The following is a 25454-nucleotide window of genomic DNA, read 5'->3' as shown; positions in this document are numbered from 1 at the left end:
ATCCATTAATTACAAAGTGTCAAAGGTATTTTTAGAGGAATCCCATTCAAATAAAAGTTGATGCGACGTGCGATGTTATTGATGTGTGATTCTTTTATTTTACAACATTGATGAAGCTGTAGGTATACAAAGAAAAAATACTAACACTGAATTTGTGGAAAAACTGTTCCGAGTCAGTTATGGATCCCAGAGTGTTGTCCATATTTATATATACATGCATTTGTTTTTCTTAAGAAACTACATATACAAGCTGTGACTGTATGTCATACTGTATATTTCATGATATAGATGTGTAGTGGCTACAAGGGACAGATTTAAACCCAGGTGCACTGTATTTAATAAAGCAACGCAGTTCATTCTCCCACAGATAAATAATAAGGGAGAATATATAGGATACTTAAATTAAGCTATATTGTCAGTGTTCAATGGATCATGATACAGCGAGAAGTAACAGTTATTTACGATGCGCGGTAAACAAAATAAACTAGATAAAATTTTAAGTGATGTCATTTGTTTTATATATTGTTTCAATGTGTCCCGGTTTGTACTTTTGAATATCTGGTATAACTTATACTATAAGACTGTGTTAGATGTCGTAAAAACATTTCAGCTCAAAGTTTAATTGCACTTTAATGTTAGGGGTATTTCAGCCTCCAGTTTAAAACACTACATCCCAGAATGCCGAGTGTTCCAGACTGCGTTTTGACATTTCGTGTCTTACAGTCACTTCCTAGGGCAGCTGTACCTCACGACCATGTAGTTTAAACGCTGGCAGCAAAGTTTAGGTGCACGGTTACAACCCGGCAACACGGAGGTGGACCTAAACATGGCCAGTGGAAATGGGGTACAAGTGACCCCAATGAGGTTTAAGAAATTACATTGCAAGCAGCTCATTATTTTGCACTGTTTGAAAATCACAGTCAAAGCTACAACACAGGAGTAAAACTGTTTGAAACAGATTCTACAAAAGCACACAGACATTCTCCCAATTTTCATAAAGTACCTCTAAAAGTTGTAAAAAATAACAAATATATTAAGAGCGGCAGAATACAAGACAAAGAAATACAATTAATGTTGGGTAACATAACATGAAGTATGGGAAATGTTGCTGGATTATTTGTGGACATACTTTGAGGAAAAAAGCTTTGAATGTCAGCCAGTCGCTGTACAAAGTACAGTTTACCCAGTGTGAATTTGGAAAGACTGGATTGATTGCACCTAATTGGTCATTATAACACCTCCTCATACACAGACCATAAGCAGCTTTACCTTGTAGTGGAATTTGCAGTAAACAGGCTGTCCGTCAGCATTGACCAGCTTGAAAGTGTGGGAGCCATAGCCGTTCATGTGGCGATGGCCATCAGGAATACCTCGGTCACTGAACAGGAAGGACACCTTAACAGGGAGAGAGCCAACAGCCGGGGCATCAACATCGGTTCATGGTTAGAATTGGTCAAAAGAGATTTCATTTGTCCCTATTCATTTCTTGTACACCTGTACCCTGATATGACAAGGTAAAGCAAAAATGGTTTTGAAAGTTGAAACACAAATCCAAGTGTCTAGTCTGCAAGTCTTAGTAATTTTAACAATTTAAACCAGTTGAAGCATTTTATCATGCTTCTTGTGTTACTAATACTTGTATTATTGATTGATTTCCCCCTTGCTCCCTTTCCCGTAGCCCTTGACTGTGACCCTACAGCACATACCTTTTACTTTCCAGGATGTATGACCTCAATTGGAAGTTGTAAAATGTATTTTACTTTGAATTGCTTTGTATAATGTAAATTTGAATTTGTAATGTTTGATGCCTTGTATTTAACTGTATTCTTGCACTTTGTATTATACTTATGTTGTAAGTCGCCCTGGATAAGGGTGTCTGCCAAGAAATACAAATAATAATAATAATAATAAAAGTGTTTTCTGATATTTTATGTGAATTTTGCATTTTCATAAGCATTATACATAGACCAAACTATGGATGATGAAACCCAGCCCACATGGTTGCATTTAGGTATATCCATGCCTTGGGTCTGGGCTCTCAAACTCAGTGCCTGGAGGCCTTCAGTGGTTTCTGGCTTTTGTACTAAACACAGATCACAGTCACATAATTGGTCTGATTAGCCAATTACTTGGATGAAGAGTAAAAAAGCTGAAAACTCACAAATCACAATGATACAGGGAATAATAACACATATGCATTTGCCTGCATCAGCTGTACCAGGAAATACAGTATGCATGGCTTTGATGTCACTAAGAAAAAAAAAAAAAAAACACTTAAACTCAGATCCGCTGACATACCTGATGGAGTGACTCGGGACGCAAGCTCCAGAAGTCCCACACCATATCTGGGTCTTTGAGGTGGGTCTGGGGGTTACGTTTCTGAGAGTGAATGAAGGAAGGAAACTAGAGGGAGAGGAGAAGGGTATATTAGCAGTTAAAAGGAAACAAAGTGTAAACAAATAAATACAAGTCACAGTTTAAAATAATAATAAAAAACACCAGTTCATTAGATGGAATTGGGTGGAGGCTAATACATTTTGTTTCCGGAAAAGTAAGATTGCCTTTTAGCTCACTTTTACACTTTAATCCTAGAAATAAGCTCTCAAAAACTCTACACTACTCCACAATAGGTCCAACTTTTAATGTAAAAAAAAAAAAAAAAAGATACCCCACCTTTAATGCATATATTGAATGAGAAAATGGCAAGAGTATGACAACCGTCTGTTTTTACAACCGAGGTGTACCGTGAAACCATTACATCCCTACTGCACATCATAATTAACTAAAAAGTATCATACACAAACATTTGTGACTAAATTGTAGAAGAACACAAGGCAATGGCAGAGCAGTGTGTATAGGCTACATAATTAAATGAACACACAATGACTAAATAAAGGGTAAGTGAAGGGTGTTTAGGAAATTGTGCATGAAGGGACAAAATAAGAAGACATGATTGTGAGGAAGGAAGGCAGAATGTATTTGCAAAAATAAGTTTTAGGAAGTTTATTCACATACTACACTTTTTTATCCCTTTCTTTCTCCTAAGAACTAAGGGAATGTTGTAGTTGATGACTTTGCTCTCCAATTATCCCGTCTATGCTGGGACTGTGGGGGGGAAAGGGATGCATGCATATAACCCTACATCGATCCGCAATACTTTCTTGATCAGTACCCAGCTGCAAATTGCAAAAGCACTGACCAGGGATTACACCTCAATTGTGCTTTACCTTTGCATGCCTATTAGCATAGACTTCATAGCGATGAAGATGTCGAGAGATCAATGCTGTACTCACCAGCATGGCATCCCTGATGAAAAAGATGGGGGTGTTGTTCCCTGTGAGGTCCCAGTTCCCCTCATCAGTGTAGAACTTCACTGCAAAGCCACGCGGGTCTCGCACGGTGTCTGCGGAGCCAGACTCCCCAGCTTTGCGTGAAGAAAAAAATAAAGAGCTTTACCATGTTATGTTAAGAGCTTTCTTATGTTGAAATGTGATGCTAATGTTGAAGTCAAATTCCAGGATGATGAATTCATAAATCCTTTTGGATGAGGTGAGGTCATTTAACTCATCACTGCTCAATGCTTTTCTACCAACCAGCCAACAAGAATTACATACATTCATAATTTCAATTTGGTATATCACAAAAAAGTAGAATCCCAGTGTACCACTAAATCTCTAAAACTGTAGTCTACTAAATACCAAATGAGGGGGCTCCTTGAAAATTTCTGGGACGGATCAGAATTAATGACATAATGTTGCCTAATGACCTTCTTAAAATAATATCCCATAGCCGAAAAGTGTGTAATAGAGGTCTTCAAGGGTCCACCCGAACCCGAGGACCCGGGACCCGACCCGGGACCCGTACGGGTTCTGGTCCATATTTTAAACGGTCGGCCGGGTCCGGGTCGGGTCCCATTCTTGTACTTCGGGTCCCGGGTCTGTTTAACATTGTGTGTAATACCCGAGTGACGCGACGGACTTTATCAATTGACGATTGGCTCTTTTAATTTAGAAGGCGGGACTTATTCCGCCATATCGGTGATTGACATGAGACATATCGGTGAGTGCATTATTGGCATCGGCGCGATTTTTGAGATATCGTAGTTGGAGTTCGTTCACTTTGTATCTAAATCTATGACAGACACGTCTCAGAGCACAATGACAGCACATTAGTAATGCTAATGTCAGCGCCGTGGCACTGAATAAGCAGTCGTTATTACAGTTCAAGTTATCGTATTATGCTAGATACAAAAAAACTGCAAAGCTGCAAAGTCGCGTTTGTCCTCCGCCACCGTGACAGCAAGTGGACGTTTGAACTGAAATAATGAGCGGACTATATAGGCGCTTTCAATCAGCAAGAGGAACAACATGGATGTTATTTTACCAGCTGTCCTGGCAAGGAGGATGGACTGTGTGCGTCACGGTCCGGTACAGGAGAGATGGCTACTAATGTTGCATTAGGTAAGACACAACGTTTTATTTTCACAACTTATTAAATTTACTTGTTAATAGCGATTAGCTGTGGAATCTGTGCTGACCGGGTTCAATCAGGTCGGGTCCGGGTCTAGATTTCAAATAATAGTCGGGTCCGGATAGCACACTTCCAGGTCTCTTCGGGTTCGGGCACACATTTTTGGACCCGTGAAGACCTCTAGTTTGTAATACATTGTACTGGTTGAACATATACTGGCTTTTCTGTAGGTCGTAAACTATCAGTTTGAGAGATGGAACTAAATCGATCAGCAGCTGTGTCTATCCAATGGTCAAAGTAACCTCTTCTTTAAACCAGGTGTTTACTAGAATATTGCAGCAATACGAGTATCTATCATCTGAACTACAGATCCTTCGGAATCTATTAAACTGACTTATAGGATGACTTTTCTTCAGCTGTACTGGATGAAAACTGGCTGCTGGCAGAGAATTTCTCAGTGGGTTTCCGATATAGATCAGTACTTATTAATTCTTTATAAACCAAGATCTCATGACAATTCAAATGTAAATGATTCAAGTTCAATGTGAATTTCAAATTAGTATTTATACTATTCAAATATTAATTAAAAAATACCAATTGTTCAGTACCTGTCCAGATTTAAAAAGTATTGTCAGGTAAGGGGTAATGTTTTGGATTTTACCTTTTTTTTTTTTTTTTTTTTTAATACCCTGCACATACTTAGCAAGTTGGATGTGTGTGTGATTAACTTAATAAAAATAAGTCACCCTGGATAAAGGCATCTGCTAAGAAATATAATAATTCCAATGTATGCACATTCTGTCAACATGCTGCCGGTTCCTCTTCTGTAAGTATGTACTGCAACATGCTCTGGTAAGGCTGTACATGAATATTAACAGAAGCTCCACTCGCCAATATTGACTCCATTAATTTAAAAGTAGTGTCTGAAGGTGGAGTTCTCTTGATTTAAAACAAAAGTAATGAAAAGCTGTGAATAAAAGGCCCGACATCATTCAGATCAACCGCATTGCTGGTTACGATTTTCTAATGTGTCATCAGTGTATATTTTTAGTGTGTAAACTAAGGGCTGTACAGTTGAAAAATCTCACTTATGACATCTGCTCTGATACACTGTCTCTATGTATTGGAATAAACCTTCAGACCATCACTGAAAGACAACTCAGTCTATTAAATCAACTCTAAAAATGTGTAACAAAATGTATAGGCTAATGCTAGTAAATTCCTGCATTGTTTAGGAAAGATATGTGCCATGATTGGGAGAACAGAATTCCTTAAATATCAAATTAAGAATTTGTGCACGTTTTTAAGTGAAAATAATTAAATGCCACCCTCTCCTTGCTTTACCTAGTGTCATATGTCTAAAATACTGAAAAAGATTGGTTTATGATACAGCTTATTTTGGACAACAGGACATTTATCTTCTTGTCCAAACATTTTAATGATCATTATTTTGTATCCCATTTCCAGAGGGAATGGGATATAGAGTTTATAAGTTTAACAAGAATTATGAGATGTACGACACTGGCAGGTATTTTGATGGAGTCGTGGCAAGATGACCAATTAGTTAACAGTGAGACTGCTCAATTAGTGTTGTTAGTCACCTGTGTGAATATGACATTCAAGTGACCTAGTATATAACCAAAAGGTTTGCAACTGTGTTTCACATCGAGATGAAAATCTCGTTTAGATTGAAACGTTGCTTGTTCTAAATACATTTTTTCAATACATCACATTTTTTATTTATTTTTTTACATACAATTACCTATTTATACCACTGGATTTTTACTGGCACAATCTAGGTACAGTGCCTTTCTCAATGGTACATCTGCAGTGTCCCCACCTGGGATTGGACAAACCTCCAATCTAGAGTCCAGAGCCCTAACCACTACTCCACACTGCTGCCCTAGTAAATTAGAGACATCTCTCTATTTGTTACAAAATGTGACATGCAGAATACTACAGATAGTGATTTTTTTGTACTTTGGGTAGTGGCATTAGTTCAGTGTAGATTATACATTTTGATTGATCAGGCTAATTTCCAAAACAAACCAACTTTTTATTTTTTATATTTTTTTTAGGAATTTTATCTGGATGAGCACATAAGATCATAGTCCAGGGTTTAAGGCTTACAAACATTGCACTCGGCTGACACTGCACAAAATGCGTGGCGAGATGGTAAATCATTGACAACCATGTGCAATTAAAGTGCATGTCGATGTTATTTATTTGAAAAGGTTTTAATAGTAATTAATAAAAGTAGGGTTGTAATACTGGGGAGAGTGGAGTGTGGAAGGGCTTGGCCCATGCCCTATAAAAGGCTGGGCAGCTCACAAAGGGGAGCTAAAACCTTCCTTTTTTGGGGAAAATGCATGACAGGTAACAAGAGTAGCAAGCTAGCAAACTAAATCCTACAATTAGGATTAGGAATACTTGTTACTATTATTTTATTGTGATTTATTTATTTTGATTTCCCCTATGCCTCATTTCCCTTTGCTCTTAATGATGCTAGCTACTAACTTACTAGCTTAGCTAACTTACTAGCTTTTACTCTCTAGGACTTGTATTGTTTGCTGTATATTACCTATAGGCATGTTTACATTGGAATTTGTAAATTGCATTATGCTCTGAACTGTACTGTATCTTTGCACTTTGTATTGCTCTTAAGTTTTGTAAGTCACCCTGGATAAGGGCATCTGCCAATAAATAAATAATAATACTATTTTAAGTAAAGTCATCAGAGAATCACCAGTTCAGTGATAATGTTGCCATTTCAGAATGTAAATTTTTAATGGGTCTCTCATCCCTTTTTGGTGGCATGGAGAATAATTGTGTCATTTTCTGTGCAGATGTTCTGTTTTACAGGATATCCTATCTGTCATGTTGTATGTATTGAAGGAAGGGACAGAATGCTATCCTAGGACAATTTTCCAGTGTTGGGCAGTAGCGTCGCTACAAATAGCACCTTTACTAGTTTAAATACATTTCTCAGTAGCGTGGTGGTAGCGTTGCTGTTTTCTGAATCAAATAGATTTTCAGTAGCGAAGCTCTTTTATTGACCAAATAGTGCGGTAGCGTCCACACAAGCTACATTTTCCCAAGCATTTCTGAAGCTCAAGCTCAAGTCTGAAATACAACTGCGAAGGATCAGTAACTGACGCCACCGCCATACACGGAACTGTATATGTAGCAGACAGAAGCACTTCCGTACCAATCCCTGGGCTGATGCCTGCAAATAAAGACACGCAAGATTGATTTACTTGATGGTAAGATGGCAGAGGGTGAGGACGGAGAGGGAGTCACCGTGGCCATACCTCGAGAAATACATGATATTGATTGAAACAGAGAAAAAGTATGTTTTTAGGTGCATACTGTGCAACCCCAAAAAAAAGCTGCTCTCAATTTCCAAGACACACACACACACACACACACATCAAATGTTATTTAGAGGATGTTGTTTTTGCCATGTTGTTACTGTTTGGAGCAGGTCTTTATTCTTTTGCTACTGTGGTTTGAGCGGAGTTATTGAGTTTTGAGTTAAATTACAGTTTGTCCTGCAAATGTGCCCAAGTCTAAATTGAGCACTCATGCAAACACAGGTGCATACGCACACACATACATACACACACACACACATTCTCGACACCTGGTTTTGTTATTATGTGGAGCACATGTTTTTTTGTTTGTTTTTGTTTCCAAATTGGTTTTGGAAGAGTGAGAGCAGAGAGCACAGCTTATTGTTTAATAAACAATTTTGCCTGCCTATCTGTTTGACTGACAGTTTTATTGATCACTGAGATAGCACTGACTTGGAATGAAGTTGGTTCAATATTATTATTATTACTATTTTTTAAATAGCTTAGATGTAGTAAACTACTTTTGCCATGTTGCTGTAGCTTAGCTTGCTACATTTCCCTGGGGGGTTGCTTCAGTGTAGTGAAGCTTCATTTAATGTAGAGTAACTGGTAGCTTAGCTCACTACATTTTCCAAGTAGCTGACCCAACACTGCCATTTTCACACCTCATTATCTTAAAATAAGATTGAGGCTGCCTGATATTAAAATAGATAATGACAAAAAAATAATTACAGTAGGTAGGCCAGAGTGTGAGCATAATTGTAACAGAGCTGATACACACAGACATCACACAAAACAATGGTCACAGTATAGTCAGAGACTATAGTACATGAGAATGTTAGAAAGCATTATTGAGGGCAACTGCCATAAAAATGGGCAGGCTTGACACGAAACATGACTGCAACTCCAGCACCAAACAAAGAGAAAAATAAAATAGTGTCTGATGGGCTAACATATGTATATGCACAGGTTTTATGAAACACAGTGATATTTATAGCCCGACTTATTGTGCTACAATGTTACTGGGAATTGAATACAGTCACAACTTAGAAAAAAATGTTTACTGTCTTATTGTATCTGTTGTAAAGGAATAGAAGAAGCTGGTTCCTAGCAGATGACATGCTAGTAAAGAGTACAGCAAGGGAGACATTTACAGTGAGGGAAAAAAGTATTTGATCCCCTGCTGATTTTGTATGTTTGCCCACTGACAAAGAAATGATCAGTCTATAATTGTAATGGTAGGTGTATTTTAACAGTGAGATACAGAACAACAACAAAAAAAATTCAGAAAAACGCATTTCAAAAAAGTTATAAATTGATTTGCATGTTAATGAGGGAAATAAGTATTTGAGCCCTTCGACTTAGTACTTGGTGGCAAAACCCTTGTTGGCAATCGCAGAGGTCAGACGTTTCTTGTAGTTGGCCACCAGGTTTGCACACATCTCAGCAGGGATTTTGTCCCACTCCTCTTTGCAGATTCTCTCCAAGTCATTAAGGTTTCAAGGCTGACGTTTGGCAACTCGAACCTTCAGCTCCCTCCACAGATTTTCTATGGGATTAAGGTCTGGAGACTGGCTAGGCCACTCCAGGACCTTAATGTGCTTCTTCTTGAGCCACTCCTTTGTTGCCTTGGCTGTGTGTTTTGGGTCATTGTCATGCTGGAATACCCATCCACGACCCATTTTCAATGCCCTGGCTGAGGGAAGGAGGTTCTCACCCAAGATTTGATGGTACATGTCCCCGTCCATCGTCCCTTTGATGCAGTGCAGTTGTCCTGTCCCCTTAGCAGAAAAACACCCCCAAAGCATAATATTTCCACCTCCATGTTTGACAGTGGGGATGGTGTTCTTGGGGTCATTCCTCCTCCTCCAAACACTGCGAGTTGAGATGATACCAAAGAGCTCAATTTTGGTCTCATGTGACCACAACACTTTCTCCCAGTTCTCCTCTGAATCATTCAGATGTTCATTGGCAAACTTCAGACAGGCCTGTACATGTGCTTTCTTGAGCAGGGGGACCTTGCGGGCGCTGCAGGATTACAGTCCTTCACGGCGTAGTGTGTTACCAATTGTTTTCTTGGTGACTATGGTCCCAGCTGCCTTGAGATCATTAACAAGATCCTCCCGTGTAGTTCTGGGCTGATTCCTCACCATTCTCATGATCATTGAAACTCCACGAGGTGAGATCTTGCATGGAGCCCCAGACCGAGGGAGACTGACAGTTATTTTGTGTTTCTTCCATTTGTGAATAATCGCACCAACTGTTGTCACCTTCTCACCAAGCTGCTTGGCGATGGTCTTGTAGCCCATTCCAGCCTTGTGTAGGTCTACAATCTTGTCCCTGACATCCTTGGACAGCTCTTTGGTCTTGGCCATGGTGGAGAGTTTGGAATCTGATTGATTGATTGCTTCTGTGGACAGGTGTCTTTTATACAGGTAACGAGCTGAGATTAGGAGCACTCCTTTTAAGAGAGTGCTCCTAATCTCAGCTCGTTACCTGTATAAAAGGCACCTGGGAGCCAGAAATCTTGCTGATTGATAGGGGATCAAATACTTATTTCACTCATTAACATGCAAATCAACTTATAACTTTTTTTAAATGTGTTTTTCTGGATTTTTTTGTTGTTATTCTGTCTCTCACTGTTAAAATACACCTACCATTAAAATTATAGACTGATCATTTCTTTGTCAGTGGGCAAACGTACAAAATCAGCAGGGGATCAAATACTTTTTTCCCTCACTGTATATTTATAAGCAGGTACAAATGTCATACTTGGCATCTGTAAGAATAGTAGGGAAACTCCATTATTCAGGGCTATGTAAGTTAATAAGAGCTAACCAAGGTAATATTTCATAACTTACAGTTGAGTGATATGCCAGGTAACAATGAACACAGCACGTGTCTGCATCCTTACGTACCGACTGTGGAGAACCTCACTGCGATGGGTGTCCTCTTTCCTACATGTTCAAACACCTTGGCCTTGGAGAACTTGGTGATGTCATGGGTCACCTCGAAATACCCAAACGCCCCTGTGAATGAAGAGGGGAAAAATATAAATCAAACTCAACATTATCCAACATAGACCTGCCCGTGCTCCCCTTCCAGCAATTCACTAAACCGTTTAATCCCATATATACAACTGGTACGGAAAAATGGCATCATGAATCTCTGCGATGGCAACACACGAGACATTTTTAAGTGTCCATTTCAGTCTCCTGGAGTTTTGAAACGAATATTGAAACAGCTCAGTTTCAAAGCAAATCGCATTAAAGGAGACTAAAGGGCCCACTGCAAATTAAGAACTGGGAATATTTAATTCTGCTACAACTGGGGCTTTGTCAGCAACTCAAATTCTACACTGAAAAGGAATGAATCTGCAAAATGTGACTTAAAAGTATTACATTCAAGAAGTGGCAGTTTTCGGACATGAAAGGCTATGTTGTACAATTCTTCAGGAAATACCTTAGCAAAACTGCAGTTTCCTCCTTTTTCAATACAGCAGAGATGCCTTTAATTCAAACTGCCTTAACAACTGAAATTTAAGCACACTACCCAACAAGAAAAAAAAATCAAATTGTCTTGTCTTCTTACTGTTATTTTCACACATTTCATTTAAAGTAGTCTAACTTCTATTATATCTACTCAGGTCCAGAAGAAATTTAGAAAAAAAAAACAAATAGAAAATACTAAACAATTTTGTAATATAGGCTAGTTGATCAAAAGAGCCCTGCAGCTTTTAACTCCATTTGTTTTGTTTTGAAATAATGACATGGATGTTAACAGAGGTATCTTATATTTAATTCCAAAGAGACTTTATTTGTATTTATTTTGTACTGTATTATTTGGTAACTGTATGATTTATGTTTCTAAAGGCAGAAACTGTTAAAAACAAAAGCCATCAAATAAATGTTGTACAATAAAACCTCTAAAGAATGCTCATGTGGTTTTATACATCCCTAGTGTAAATTAATGCATAATAATCGTGAAACCGTGTTCATCCCTCAGACTATATCGTACCATCAAAGTATATAATCGTTGCATCCCTAATAAAGTGAAACAAATAGAAAACAGAGCCTTTGTGGCTATTTCTTGTAATAGAGATTTGGAGTACAATGAAGATGAACACATTGCTTTTTTTGGAGGTAGGTGGATTGTTCAAATGAAAATATTCAAATCTCAAACTATTTTCATATCCCCCAAGCGGTCTGGATGACCACACTGAATGCTTTTTTTCGGTCCTTTCTGTATCCACCTGCTCCTTTGGCATGCACCACCCTCTCTGGGATCCTCTCCCGGTCAAAGTGGGCCATCTCGTCTGTGAACACCACATCCTGGACCAGCAGGGGACCGCGTGGTCCGGCCGTCTGGAGATTCAATTTGTCTCCCACTGGGACACCAGCACCAGTAGTCAGAGTCTCTGCTTTCTGGAAAAACACAAGGAACCCCAAATTAACAGGGCAGTATCAACACTCCAGAGCACACATAAATAATTCAAATGTTTAGATATTCACCAGTGTTTTTGGTTAAATGTGTTTAAGACAAAATAACTCGTTATTAACAACCAATATGAATTAAACTTTGATTCTTACACTCCAACTTATTTTCTATTTAGATTAACCACTTAATACAAAAGCAATTTGGCATTATTAATCTATTACAAAATACTGAAATATACATATATGTATAACTACTTATTTGCGGTTATGGGGTAAACTTAATGCATATGCAGTATGCAATCAGAAATGCTACATTTTTTCAGAGTATACAAAAGTTTTTCAGCATTTAAGATTCTTGGCTATTGTCAGACAACATTCAGTACAGAACAAAGCTTGCAAATGCTCTCTTTTCAAAGCATAAAACAATGGCTAACACTCTGAAACAAGACATGCCTGACATGAATACAGAAGCTGTGGAGCCCCAAAAAGCATTCATGAGATTTCTGATAGTGTTTGCATCTCGACAGTGGAACACTTTGGAACATGTTATTCAAGTAGAAACCTCAGCTAGGACACAATTTAAAAAGGTTATTTTCAAAATAGCCTATATGAATTGTCAATTGCATCCCATATTGCAGCTCTAGCATTACAATTTATTTTTGCTTTACATACTTTTAAACTTGTCCTTGGATTACCTTTGTGCTATACTGAATTGAAACTGTTATGTAAGAGTGCAGTATGTGGGATAAAGGTCAGTGGTCACTATTCCACGACTGCTTATGAAGCTCTTTGTACTTAAAGAAAGCTGCAAATCTCATTGGTCTGGTGTGGTGTGTTTACTTACCACACATTTGTTGTATTATTGTTGTTGGTGTGTTTGGGGGGAAAAGTAGATTTGACTATTGAGTCTTGGCAATGCAATAGTAAAAATCAGTCACTTTCACTGCTAATCTCGATGATTTTGGTTTACAATCTATCCTTTCAAAATAAAGGGATGACTTTCAAAGAACATTTTTTTCCAAAGAACAACTTGACGCAATACATGGGCTGACTTTTAGAGTATCCTTTTCAAACTGCAAATTTTAATTTAGGAACAACAGTTCACTTCAATATTTGCATCTCTCTTGTTTGTGAGCTACTTCTAGATCTCGATTTTCTGGAAATATTCCTCACGTCTATAGGCTACATCACATCGGGGTGTTTATGAGGTGAACCTTAAATAATACTTACTAAATCAAACTGATTTATTATCAGTATGTGTTAGGACAGGTTTGCATGGTTCATGTGTTAAATTCAATCTCTGGTAAGTGACAAAATCAAAAAGAAAAGCATTTTAAGACAATGTAAGTGAAGGAATATTGACGACGTCCCAATGCTGATGTCGAACTGGAAATGGTCGTTTACAACACCTGCACGCTTGGCCATAACAGATAAATAAATACACAATCCTCAATCAGAGTAGATAACTTTAATAAATATGTATTTATAAAACCTGACGTGCATGCACTGCCTAACTTAATCGGAGTTCAAATGCACAATAAGCGAAAATCCCTAGCAACGACGCTGGATCCGGTGAACCATAAAGTAGAATGCATTATATTTAGTGCATCTAGTATGCATCTACATAAATGTTTGCATTTTAAGAAATACCGTTTACAAACAGCCTACATTAAGATCAGTGTGTATTTGTCCGTATTACAATGCACCCCGTCGGTGACCTATGTACTGAATTTCTCTGCGGCCCACACAAGACATTTTCCCATTGTGCATTGCATCGGTTTAGATAACCATACGTAGTTTACAACACTTACCTGGGAACCTCTGCTTTCTTTCCATAGTTTCATTTGATCAGTTGCCTTCTCTCTGTTCTCGGCCATCTTGGATTTTGCAAATATATTTGTACTGTTTCTAATTTGGTGCTGATATCCTACTGTATTTTCCTTCTACCTGCTTTTCTGCACAAAACTCTATGCTTGCTTGTAAAACCCACCCCTTCCTTCCCCTCCCGGGCTCCCATTGGCTGCCAAATGCCACCCTGCGCTCATTCAGCACAAAGCCCCGCCCAGGAGTCAAGTTGAGCAACAAAGTGCTGAGATCATGCGGGAGTCGAGCTGACAGCCATGAAGTTATAATTGGACGTTTTTACAATCTTTATTTTGTATCAGTTCTTCAGGCGATTGATTTAGCTTTATAAATATGTTTAACTACATTACTATACACTATACGACTGCAAAGGTTGGATGTTTTCAGAGGTTTGTAAACACACTGCTTTAGCACAGAGGAAGCTATAAACATTGAAATTTCCAGATGATCAAACCGAGTCAGATCAGGGGATGTGTATCTTGTAATCTTGGACCGTCATTTTATACCAATTACCGATATAACAATTCTAGTAAAAGATCAATAATTAATACGTATTATTCAGTGACTAGTAATTATGAAACTTCAAGAATCACAGAATAACATAGTTTCACATGAAGTGTGAATATATGTGGGGATTCTTTATTGAATCTATACAGTTTTGACGTCCAGTTGCATTGATTGCTAGGGTGGCCATCAAAATGTCACACAGTACGATTAAACTTAACAAACCACTTTGTTCACAGACATTGTTACATTATATCAGTTTATTAAAAGGCCTAATGTAACACTTATTAATTGTCATATAGTGCTATATATGCTTTTCTATGTCCTTTTTACATTTCCATAATCAATTTAAGATTTCGACCTATTAAAAAAAAAATGTGTATCTCATAGTGTAGAGCAGTGACAGTGGCTCTCTGATAGGTTTGTTTGATTTCTCAGCCTAATGATGGCTTGCTTCAGTCGCAGTCGCAGCTCTTTGGCCTTCATATTGCAGGTTAACAGGAACAGATTCCAAATGCAAATGCAACACTTGAAATCAAATCTAGACCTTTTATCTGCTTACCTGTAACTGAAGTAATGAGGGAATAACACACACCTGGCCATGAAACAACTGAGACAGCTGAGCAGCCCCTAAAATCAGGGCTACACATATAAAATGGGTGTAATTCCTACTACATTTGTAATATTCATAACCATTTAATGAATATTCATAACCACAGTCAGTTTTTCAAAAAAGCTAACTGTGATTTTGAATATTCATTAAATCGATAGTTGCTGTCCGTTTGCCTTCACCATTTTTGGAGGAGCTCTCAGTACCTATAGACACCGATCAGCCATAACATTATGACCACTGACAGGTGAAGTGAATAACACTGATAATCTTGTTATCATGGCACCTGTCAGTGGGTGGGATATATTAGGCAGCAAGTGAACATTTTGTCCTCAGAGTTGATGTGTTAGAAGCAGGAAAAATGGGCAAGCATAAGGATCTGAGTGACTTTGGCAAGGGCTAAATTGTGATGGCTAGACGACTGGGTCAGAGCATCTCCAAAACTGCAGCTCTTGTGGGGTCAGGGCTGTTTTGGCGGCAAAAGGGGGACCTACACAATAGTGTGTGCGTGTGTGTGTAATATAAAAAGATCAACATGTTCAATCATCCGCATGGGTTAATCAAAACCCAAGGTGAAATCCAGTATAGCAGGTTCAGTTTTATTCTGAACCAAGGAGTTCAACAAGAAGTGATAGATTGAAATATGAGACTATACAATATATAGTCTGAAAAAATGAAAACTCACTCTAACCCTGAACACTGTGAATATATATACCAGAGAAATTATCAGGAGCTGTATGTTGAAGGAGTTAAGAACTTTCTTTCTGTGTCTTGGAAAGGCTGTATAAACCAGATTTGAATGGCCATTTTTACAACCCTGAGTTGTATAACTGACAGTTTTGCAGTGCAGTGGACATCTAGAATATTATTATTTACACTCACCTAAAGGATTATTAGGAACACCATACTAATACTGTGTTTGACCCCCTTTCGCCTTCAGAACTGCCTTCATTCTACGTGGCATTGATTCAACAAGGTGCTGAAAGCATTCTTTACAAATGTTGGCCCATATTGATAGGATAGCATCTTGCAGTTGATGGAGATTTGTGGGATGCACATCCAGGGCACGAAGCTCCCGTTCCACCACATCCCAAAGATGCTCTATTGGGTTGAGATCTGGTGACTGTGGGGGCCAGTTTAGTACAGTGAACTCATTGTCATTTTCAAGAAACCAATTTGAAATGATTCAACCTTTGTGACATGGTGCATTATCCTGCTGGAAGTAGCCATCAGAGGATGGGTACATGGTGGTCATAAAGGGATGGACATGGTCAGAAACAATGCTCAGGTAGGCCGTGGCATTTAAACGATGCCCAATTGGCACTAAGGGGCCTAAAGTGTGCCAAGAAAACATCACCCACACCATTACACCACCACCACCAGCCTGCACAGTGGTAACAAGGCATGATGGATCCATGTTCTCATTCTGTTTACGCCAAATTCTGACTCTACCATCTGAATGTCTCAACAGAAATCGAGACTCATCAGACCAGGCAACATTTTTCCAGTCTTCAACTGTCCAATTTTGGTGAGCTTGTGCAAATTGTAGCCTCTTTTTCCTATTTGTAGTGGAGATGAGTGGTACCCGGTGGGGTCTTCTGCTGTTGTAGCCCATCCGCCTCAAGGTTGTACGTGTTGTGGCTTCACAAATGCTTTGCTGCATACCTGGGTTGTAACGAGTGGTTATTTCAGTCAAAGTTGCTCTTCTATCAGCTTGAATCAGTCGGCCCATTCTCATCTGACCTCTAGCATCAACAAGGCATTTTCACCCACAGGACTGCCGCATACTGGATGTTTTTCCCTTTTCACGCCATTCTTTGTAAACCCTAGAAATGGTTGTGCGTGAAAATCCTAGTAACTGAGCAGATTGTGAAATACTCAGACCGGCACGTCTGGCACCAACAACCATGCCACGCTCAAAATTGCTTAAATCACCTTTCTTTCCCATTCAGACATTCAGTTTGGAGTTCAGGAGATTGTCTTGACCAGGACCACACCCCTAAATGCATTGAAGCAACTGCCATGTGATTGGTTGGTTAGATAATTGCATTAATGAGAAATTGAACAGGTGTTCCTAATAATCCTTTAGGTGAGTGTATATCTGTAGAAATGCAATCATGTTTTAGTCAAGTTGTTAATGTAGAATTATGTATAGATTATAACGTACTCTTGTAAGCCACCTATACAACAGTATATAGTATATCACATGACAGTCGGTAATCACAGTATGCATATGAGCTCTAATCGAGGAGACAAACAAAGATGAGAGTGCAAATGCTCAGACCACTGTTTCTGCTCTGATATATATTTACTGTGCCATGTGGCGGGTGCCTGCATGGTCGATTTCAGAGATTACAAGAGCAGATCGATAACCTGCAGTGGGGACTCCACCACACACAAGACATAGGTCAGGAGGAGGCTCTACATCAGAGACTTTGAGGAGCAACATGTAGGTGCATGGGAGGAGGAGGAGGAGGATGATGATGGACAAAAGAAAGAGGCAGAATATGACAATGATGGACACATGAAAGAGGAGGAAGATAGTGATGATGGACACATGAAAGGAACATGTCTTCACCACATCGGAGGGAGAAAAAGAGGAGCTAGATGAAGAACCAGCTGAGGAGGAGGAAGAACAAAATGAGTAAGTGATCTGTCATATAGCTATGAGCCTGCCAGCCAAATGTTCTGCCAACTACATTCTGGTAAACATAGACATATTCATTAATAGGGGGATAAAAAAAGAAGAACAAATCTGAAGTGTAGTGAGCTGTAGCTGTCACCAGATATCTCCATCATGCAGAGTAGTGTTTATTGTTTATGATTTTGGTTTATTCGAAAAGCTTTAATGAAACCATTGGCATATTTCAACATTATTATACAGTTTTCCAAATAAATCCCATTCACTTCTGTGTACCTAGACTTCATTTCTGATGCCATACAGCAGGGAGAAGATTTGTATTCTAGCCTAATGATTAATTTATTTTCACCAAGGACTTGTGGATGCTTTTTCATCTTCTTCAACTGGATGAGGACAATTATGAAGAAGATGAAAACGAAGGTATGGCCAAACCATAGTATTAAAAGATCTGCCCTGTATACTGGACCTGTCTCCTCAATCAATCTGACATGCCTGTTAAGAGTATGCATGTAGGCGATTCTGATCTCCTCTTTAATTTAATTCACTGTAATGTGTGGAAGTTTGTTTTTATACTGACATTGTTATCTTTGTAAAGCTGAATATAGGAGGTACACTGAATGCCAGTATTTGGATAAATCTGTCTGTTAAATAACTTTATACTAAGAATAATGATCAATTAACACACATGTATTACTGCTTTCTTTAGTTTTCCTTGTTTACAGAAATCTTTGCATCAGTGTGAGTGTCAGTCTATGTTTTTGACTCTCTTCTTTCTTTGGTTCTACAGGCATGCAAGGGCTGCTGAAAATAATCGTGAATGCTTATGTAATTATTATTTGCCTTTCAATCATTTTGATATTGAAAAATATAGTAATTATTCCCTTCACTCTGGTTTGCTTCATTCATATCTGCTGCGTTAGACACTTATTTAATCTACCCTGATCTTCTCTTCCCAACTACTGAGGTCATTGCTCATCAATGACCTCACAACAAGAGGAATACACATGAGGAAAATACAACTATAACACCAGTAACTGTAGATATTTTAATAAAAAAGTGAGAGAAAGAGAAAGAAGGACAGAAGGAGAAGGGAAGTTTTGCCAATAGTTTTATTTAATTATTTTATTTTATTATGTGTACATTTATGGAAGACAGGACATTCTGAGCTGTTCAACATTGGAAAGAAAGGGTTTGCCACGCTTTGTAAAATTCTGCAGTTAAACTCCCGAGGGTATTTTGTTTTAAGAAATGTTCCAATTCCAATGAACATTAGATGTTCATTTTGCTTCTAACCAAATAAAATGAGGCACCTAGCAAAAAGGGTTACAAAGTCCACAGTTTTGTACTGCAGCCCAGAAAATGGTACAATTAGTGTGGGGGGGGTGGCAATCATTACCTGTATGGTTTGAGAAAGGAGTCAACATGAGACATGACTACAACATATGAAAAAGAGAGGCAGCAGCAAGACTGCATCTGTCACAGGTTGGGTCCAGCTCTGGGTAAATTTTCGCTACCTTGACTTTTGACAAGTGGGCACCATGTAAAATCTTGAATTGAATCTGCCCCTGGTGAACTGTAATGTTTTCTTGCTTGATCATATTTAGGAGCTCTGTTTGTAAGAGTAAGAAAGTCACAACTGCTCTGCAGAGATGATGTTAACTACTTTACCAGCACGTCTGGGTGAACAGATACTGTAACCAGTGTATAATGTGTAAGCACTGTACATGCACAACACTAACATAAATTGACAAAATAGAAAAAATCTAAGTTCAAAAACCATCAAGTTTTAGTCAACATGATATGCCTGAGAAAGAGGTGTTTTTTTGTTTTTTTAAATCATTTTACAATATACATATTTTCATTTACTAGATGTGTGGTGATTTGTAAAGGGTTCTCATGCATGCTTGGTTACACTTCCTGCAGACGTCACTTGAGAATTTCTGAAAAGTTTGTTTCTAGTGCCTTTCCAGTCCTGAAATTCATGTTCAATTCTCTTAGTTGGACATCTTGGGTGGTCAGGAAAGACACCTTTGTAGACTTTGTGATGTTGTTTTCCACCACAAATCACACACCGTTATTCATTTATGCTTCACTGGTAGTCTTCAATGCATGTATCTAATTTTAAATTCTTGTTCTCTTCCTTATCATAAGAACATAAGAAAGTTTACAAACGAGACGGGGCCATTCGACCCATCGTGCTCGTTTGGTGTTCATTAATATCTAAGTGATCCAAGGATCCTATCCAGACTATTTTTAAATGTTCCCAAATTTTCAGCTTCAACCACATTGCTGGGGAGTTTGTTCCAGATTGTGACTCTGTGAAGAAGTGTCCCCTTTTTTCCGTTTTGAATGCCTTGAAGCCCAATTTCCATTTGTGTCCCTGGTTCCATGTGTCCTTGCTGATCTGGAAAAGCTCCTCTGGTTTGATGTGGTCGATGCCTTCAATGATTTTAAAGACCTGAATCAAGTCCCCACGTAGTCTCCTCTGTTCCAGGGTGAAAAGGTTCAGTTCCCTCAGTCTCTCAGTAGGACATTCCCTTCAGACCTGGAATAAGTCTGGTTGCTCTTCTCTGAACTGCCTATCTTTCTTCAAGTGTGGAGCCCAGAACTGTACACAGTATCCAGATGAGCTCTAACTAGTGCATTGTACAGTCTGAACATTACTGCCCTTGTTCTCAATTCTACACATTTGACAATATACCCTAACATTCAGATTGCCTTTTTTTATTGCTTCCCCACATTGTTTTGATGGGTAGAGTGAGGAGTCCACATAGACTCCTAGGTCTTTCTCATGCATTACTTCATCTAGTTCTATTCCTCCCATAGTGTAATTATAGTGGACATTTTTGTTACCTGCATGTAATAACTTGCACTTGTCCACATTAAATTTCATCTGCCAGGTGTTGGCCCACAACTGAATAGTATCTAAGGCCCTTTGAATAAACAGTTTTAATATGCCTCTTGTGCTTTTGATTGTTTTCCTCTTGCTCCCTTTCCCGTAGCCCTTGACTGTGACCCTACATCCTGACAGCACTTAGCTTTCACTTTCCAGGATGTAGGACCTCACTTACTGTACTTGTGTAAATTGTAAATTGGAATTTGTAAAATGTATTTTGTATTACTATGTTTTAGTTAACTTGAATTTGTAATGATTGATGCCTTGTACTTAACTGTATTTTTGCACTTTGTTTTGCACTTATGTTGTAAGTCGCCCTGGATAAGGGCTTCTTCCAAGAAATAAAAATAAAAATAATAATAATAATAATAATAATAATAATAATAATAATAATAATAATAACCTGTGCTGCCGATATTGTATCTGCTGAGCCACCTATTTTAGTATAATCTGCAAATTTGACAAGTTTGCTAACTATCCCAGAATCCAGATCATTAATATAGATTAGAAACAGCAAAGGCCCTAGTACTGATCCCTGTGGAACTGCACTAACAACCTCACTCGTTAGAAGCAACTCCTCTAATTTGATACCCTCTGTTTCCTATACATCAACCAGTTCATAATCCATCTACTTACATTACCCTGAATACCTACAGCTTCCAATCTGAGGATCAGTCTTTGGTGTGGAACCTTATCAAAAGCTTTTTGAAAATCTAAGTATATCATATCATATGCTTTCATGTGATCTACAGCTGCAGTTGCATGTTAAAAAAACTCCAATAAATTAGTAAGACATGATCTGCCTCATCTAAACCCATGTTGACTATCTCCAAGAATATGGTTTTCATTAAGATGCTCCTCAATTCTCTATCTAATCATTTTTCCCAACATTTTACAAGTAATGCAGGTGAGACTGATTGGTCTGTAATTTCCTGGCTCAGTTTTGTCCCCTTTCTTGTGGATTGGTATGACATTTGCTGTCATTTGTTGGCACATCCCCTGTTCTAAGTGTCATTTGGAATATTTGAGTTAGCGGCCTATAAATAATTTCCCTAATTTCTTTTAGAACTGTTGGAAATATACCATCTGGCCCAGGTGAATTGATTGCTTATATTTCTGCTAGTTCCTTTAGTACCTCCTCCTCATTTATCCTGATCTCTCTTAGGATTTGACTGGACTTGTAAAAACCTCTGTGAAATACTCATTTAGAACATTTGCCACATCTTGTTCATTTTCCAAGATACTTACATTTTTGCCCTTTATCTGTTTCACTTCCTCCTTTATTGACCTCTTGCTTTTGTAGTATTGTAGTATAGTATTTGCATTAGTTTTAGCTCCAAGATCTGTTTCTTTCTATTTCCCACTTTGCTTTCCTGATCCCTTTCTTAAGATCTCTTTGCAGTTCAATATATTCTTTGTATTTTGTTTCGTCACTATCCCTTTTGTATGCGCTATACAACATTTTCTTTCTCTTGATATTTTCTTGCATACTTCTATTAAACCATTTTGGCTAGTGTTTTTTGGTCCTCAATTTCCTGAGTTTTGGTACAAATGTAATTGAGAATCTTTTAAACTAGGGACCAGGGGGGCAGGGAGCTCTGACAATGGGAGATGTTCCACTAAGGAAAGAAAACAAAGGGAAACTGCTAGTAGAAAAGTCCTGAAATGTTTGTACCTCAATGCCAGGAGTATAAGGAACAAGATGTTAGACATAGAAGCCACAGTGCTGGCGTGTGACTATGATGTTGTAGGAGTGACAGAAACATGGCTAACAGAAAATGATGGGGATGAATACAAGTTGAAAGGATACACACAGTTTAGGAGGGACAGGCAAAATCGAAGGGGGGGTGGGGTAGCATTATATGTCAGAAATGACACGAGGCAGAATAATTCAAATTAGATCCTGCTAATGAAACACAATCATAGTGGGCTAAACTTTTGAATAAAAGATCCAGACTATTAGTGGTAGGAGTGTGTTACAGACCACCCAACTCAGATATTCAGAAAGATGTTGCATTGTACAGAGTAATCAGGACTGCATGTAGCAAGGATGTGGATGTGGGGGATTTCAATTTCCCAAACATAGACTGGGAAAGCCCAGTTGGGACTACAGAAGCAGAAATAGAAATGGTTGAAATGGTAAATGACTGCTTTCTATCTCAATTTGTCAAGGAACCAACCAGGGAGAGTGTATGCATTGATCTGATCTGATCTTTTCAAATGACCAAGATTGAGTGAGAGTGACACTAGTCAGAAAACCAATGGCAAATTGTAATCACAAAATGGTTAGGTTTGAGGCATACAATGAGGGAAAAAAGTAATTTAATTTTAATGGTAGGTGTATTTTAACAGTGAAAGACAGAATAACAGCAAGAAAATCCAGAAAAACGCATTTCAAAAAAGTTATAAATTGATTTGCATGTTAATGAGGGAAATAAGTATTTGATCCCCTATCAATCAGCAAGATTTCTGGCTCCCAGGTGTCTTTTATACAGGTAACGAGCTGAGATTAGGAGCACTCTCTTAAAGGGAGTGCTCCTAATCTCAGCTCGTTACCTGTATAAAAGACACCTGTCCACAGAAGCAATCAATCAATCAGATTCCAAACTCTCCACCATGGCCAAGACCAAAGAGCCGTCCAAGGATGTCAGGGACAAGATTGTAGACCTACACAAGGCTGGAATGGGCTACAAGACCATCGCCAAGCAGCTTGGTGAGAAGGTGACAACAGTTGGTGCGATTATTCGCAAATGGAAGAAACACAAAATAACTGTCAGTCTCCCTCGGTCTGGGGCTCCATGCAAGATCTCACCTCGTGGAGTTTCAATGATCATGAGAACGGTGAGGGATCAGCCCAGAACTACACGGGAGGATCTTGTTAATGATCTCAAGGCAGCTGGGACCATAGTCACCAAGAAAACAATTGGTAACACACTATGCTGTGAAGGACTGAAATCCTGCAGCGCCCGCAAGGTTCCCATGCTCAAGAAGCACATGTACAGACCCGTCTGAAGTTTGCCAACATCTGAACGATTCAGAAGAGAACTGGGTGAAAGTGTTGTGGTCACATGAGACCAAAATCAAGCTCTTTGACATCATCTCAACTCGCTGTGTTTGGAGGAGGAGGAATGACCCCAAGAACACCATCCCCACTGTCAAACATGGAGGTGGAAATATTATGCTTTGGGGGTGTTTTTCAGCTAAGGGGACAGGACAACTGCACTGCATCAAAGGGACGATGAACGGGGCCATGTACCGTCAAATCTTGGGTGAGAACCTCCTTCCCTCAGCCAGGGCATTGAAAATGGGTCGTGGATGGGTATTCCAGCATGACAATGACCCATAACACACAGCCAAGGCTACAAAGGAGTGGCTCAAGAAGAAGCACATTAAGGTCCTGGAGTGGCCTAGCCAGTCTCCAGACCTTAATCCCATAGAAAATCTGTGGAGGGAGCTGAAGGTTCGAGTTGCCAAACGTCAGCCTCGAAACCTTAATGACTTGGAGAGGATCTGCAAAGAGGAGTGGGACAAAATCCCTGCTGAGATGTGTGCAAACCTGGTGGCCAACTACAAGAAACGTCTGACCTCTGTGATTGCCAACAAGGGTTTTGCCACCAAGTACTAAGTCAAAGGGCTCAAATTCTTATTTCCCTCATTAACATGCAAATCAATGTATAACTTTTTTGAAATGCGTTTTTCTGGATTTTGTTGTTGTTATTCTGTCTCTCACTGTTAAAATACACCTACCATTAAAATTATAGACTGATCATTTCTTTGTCAGTGGGCAAATGTACAAAATCAGCAGGGGATCAAATACTTTTTTCCCCCACTGTACTTTCAAAAACAGATTCAGTCAAAAAATGATGGTTCTCATGGTCAGCTCCAGTATGTGTCGTGAGTGGTATTCTAAAAGACAGTCTTTCTCTACCTCCTGAATGGCCTGAATGCAAGAATGACTGGTCCATCTAGCTTACTTACATAATGTTCCCCATGTCTTTGCACAATATGGCCAACAACCATAATTGTCAAGCTTTCACAATAACTACCAGAGAGAGGTTGCATCCAAACCAAGAATTGACACAACAATAAACTAAACATTGAATATCTGGGAGGCTTTTTGAAGAGTTATGTGGTCACCATATGTGCCATGTTGTGCCATACTTTTTAAGTAGTCACTCCATGTCCCCTCCACATACTTTGAGAGTGGCATCCCATCAACTCCATGCAGATGCTATGTTAGATCAACAACAATTTCTTGATGCAATGTTGGTGCAGAATGGAAAATTTCAAGGGTGGCCAGCCTCGGCAGCAAATTGGCAACTGCCATCTGGAATTGGGTTTAAATGAATGTTCAGATCGGAAATGATTTAAATGACTCCAGTCTCTCCTCATGTGTGTAAGAGATAAACAGAAACCTTTACTGAATATTTTATGGCTGAAAATCTTCATCCTGTCTTGTGACATTGAAAAACACTTCTGTGTTGCAGTGGGGCTATTGGGCATTCAAAACGGAACCTTATATTTTGCATGAATCTCATTCTAATAATTTTAATTCACTCCATTTCATTACTTACCTTTCAACACTGTGTTGAAGGAGGGAGAGGTTTGCAGACAGAAAATTACAGCCTCATGTTAGGGTTACATGACATGATAACATCTCTATGAAGGGCCATCTAGTGGT

At 38.8% G+C, this 25454-nt stretch overlaps 1 protein-coding gene across 1 annotated transcript in view; it reads right to left on the bottom strand.

The window, feature by feature from the left end:
* Positions 1–14245, bottom strand: part of cat (catalase) — a 35512-nt gene extending 21267 nt beyond the window's left edge. The window contains exons 1-6 of the mRNA XM_066701059.1: positions 14071–14245; positions 12076–12247; positions 10742–10852; positions 3294–3424; positions 2299–2403; positions 1270–1395 (exon numbers count right to left, since the gene is read on the bottom strand). Of these exons, the coding sequence (XP_066557156.1) occupies positions 1270–1395; positions 2299–2403; positions 3294–3424; positions 10742–10852; positions 12076–12247; positions 14071–14136 (711 nt within the window). The 5' untranslated portion in view covers positions 14137–14245. The remainder of the gene's footprint in view (positions 1–1269; positions 1396–2298; positions 2404–3293; positions 3425–10741; positions 10853–12075; positions 12248–14070) is intronic.
* Between the last annotated feature and the right edge of the window lie 11209 nt (positions 14246–25454).

Source organism: Amia ocellicauda, chromosome 4, assembly GCF_036373705.1.
Source record: "Amia ocellicauda isolate fAmiCal2 chromosome 4, fAmiCal2.hap1, whole genome shotgun sequence".
NCBI classification, from domain to species: domain Eukaryota; kingdom Metazoa; phylum Chordata; class Actinopteri; order Amiiformes; family Amiidae; genus Amia; species Amia ocellicauda.
Note: the sequence above shows the minus strand (reverse complement) of the source record. Positions and strands in the feature narration are given on the sequence as shown.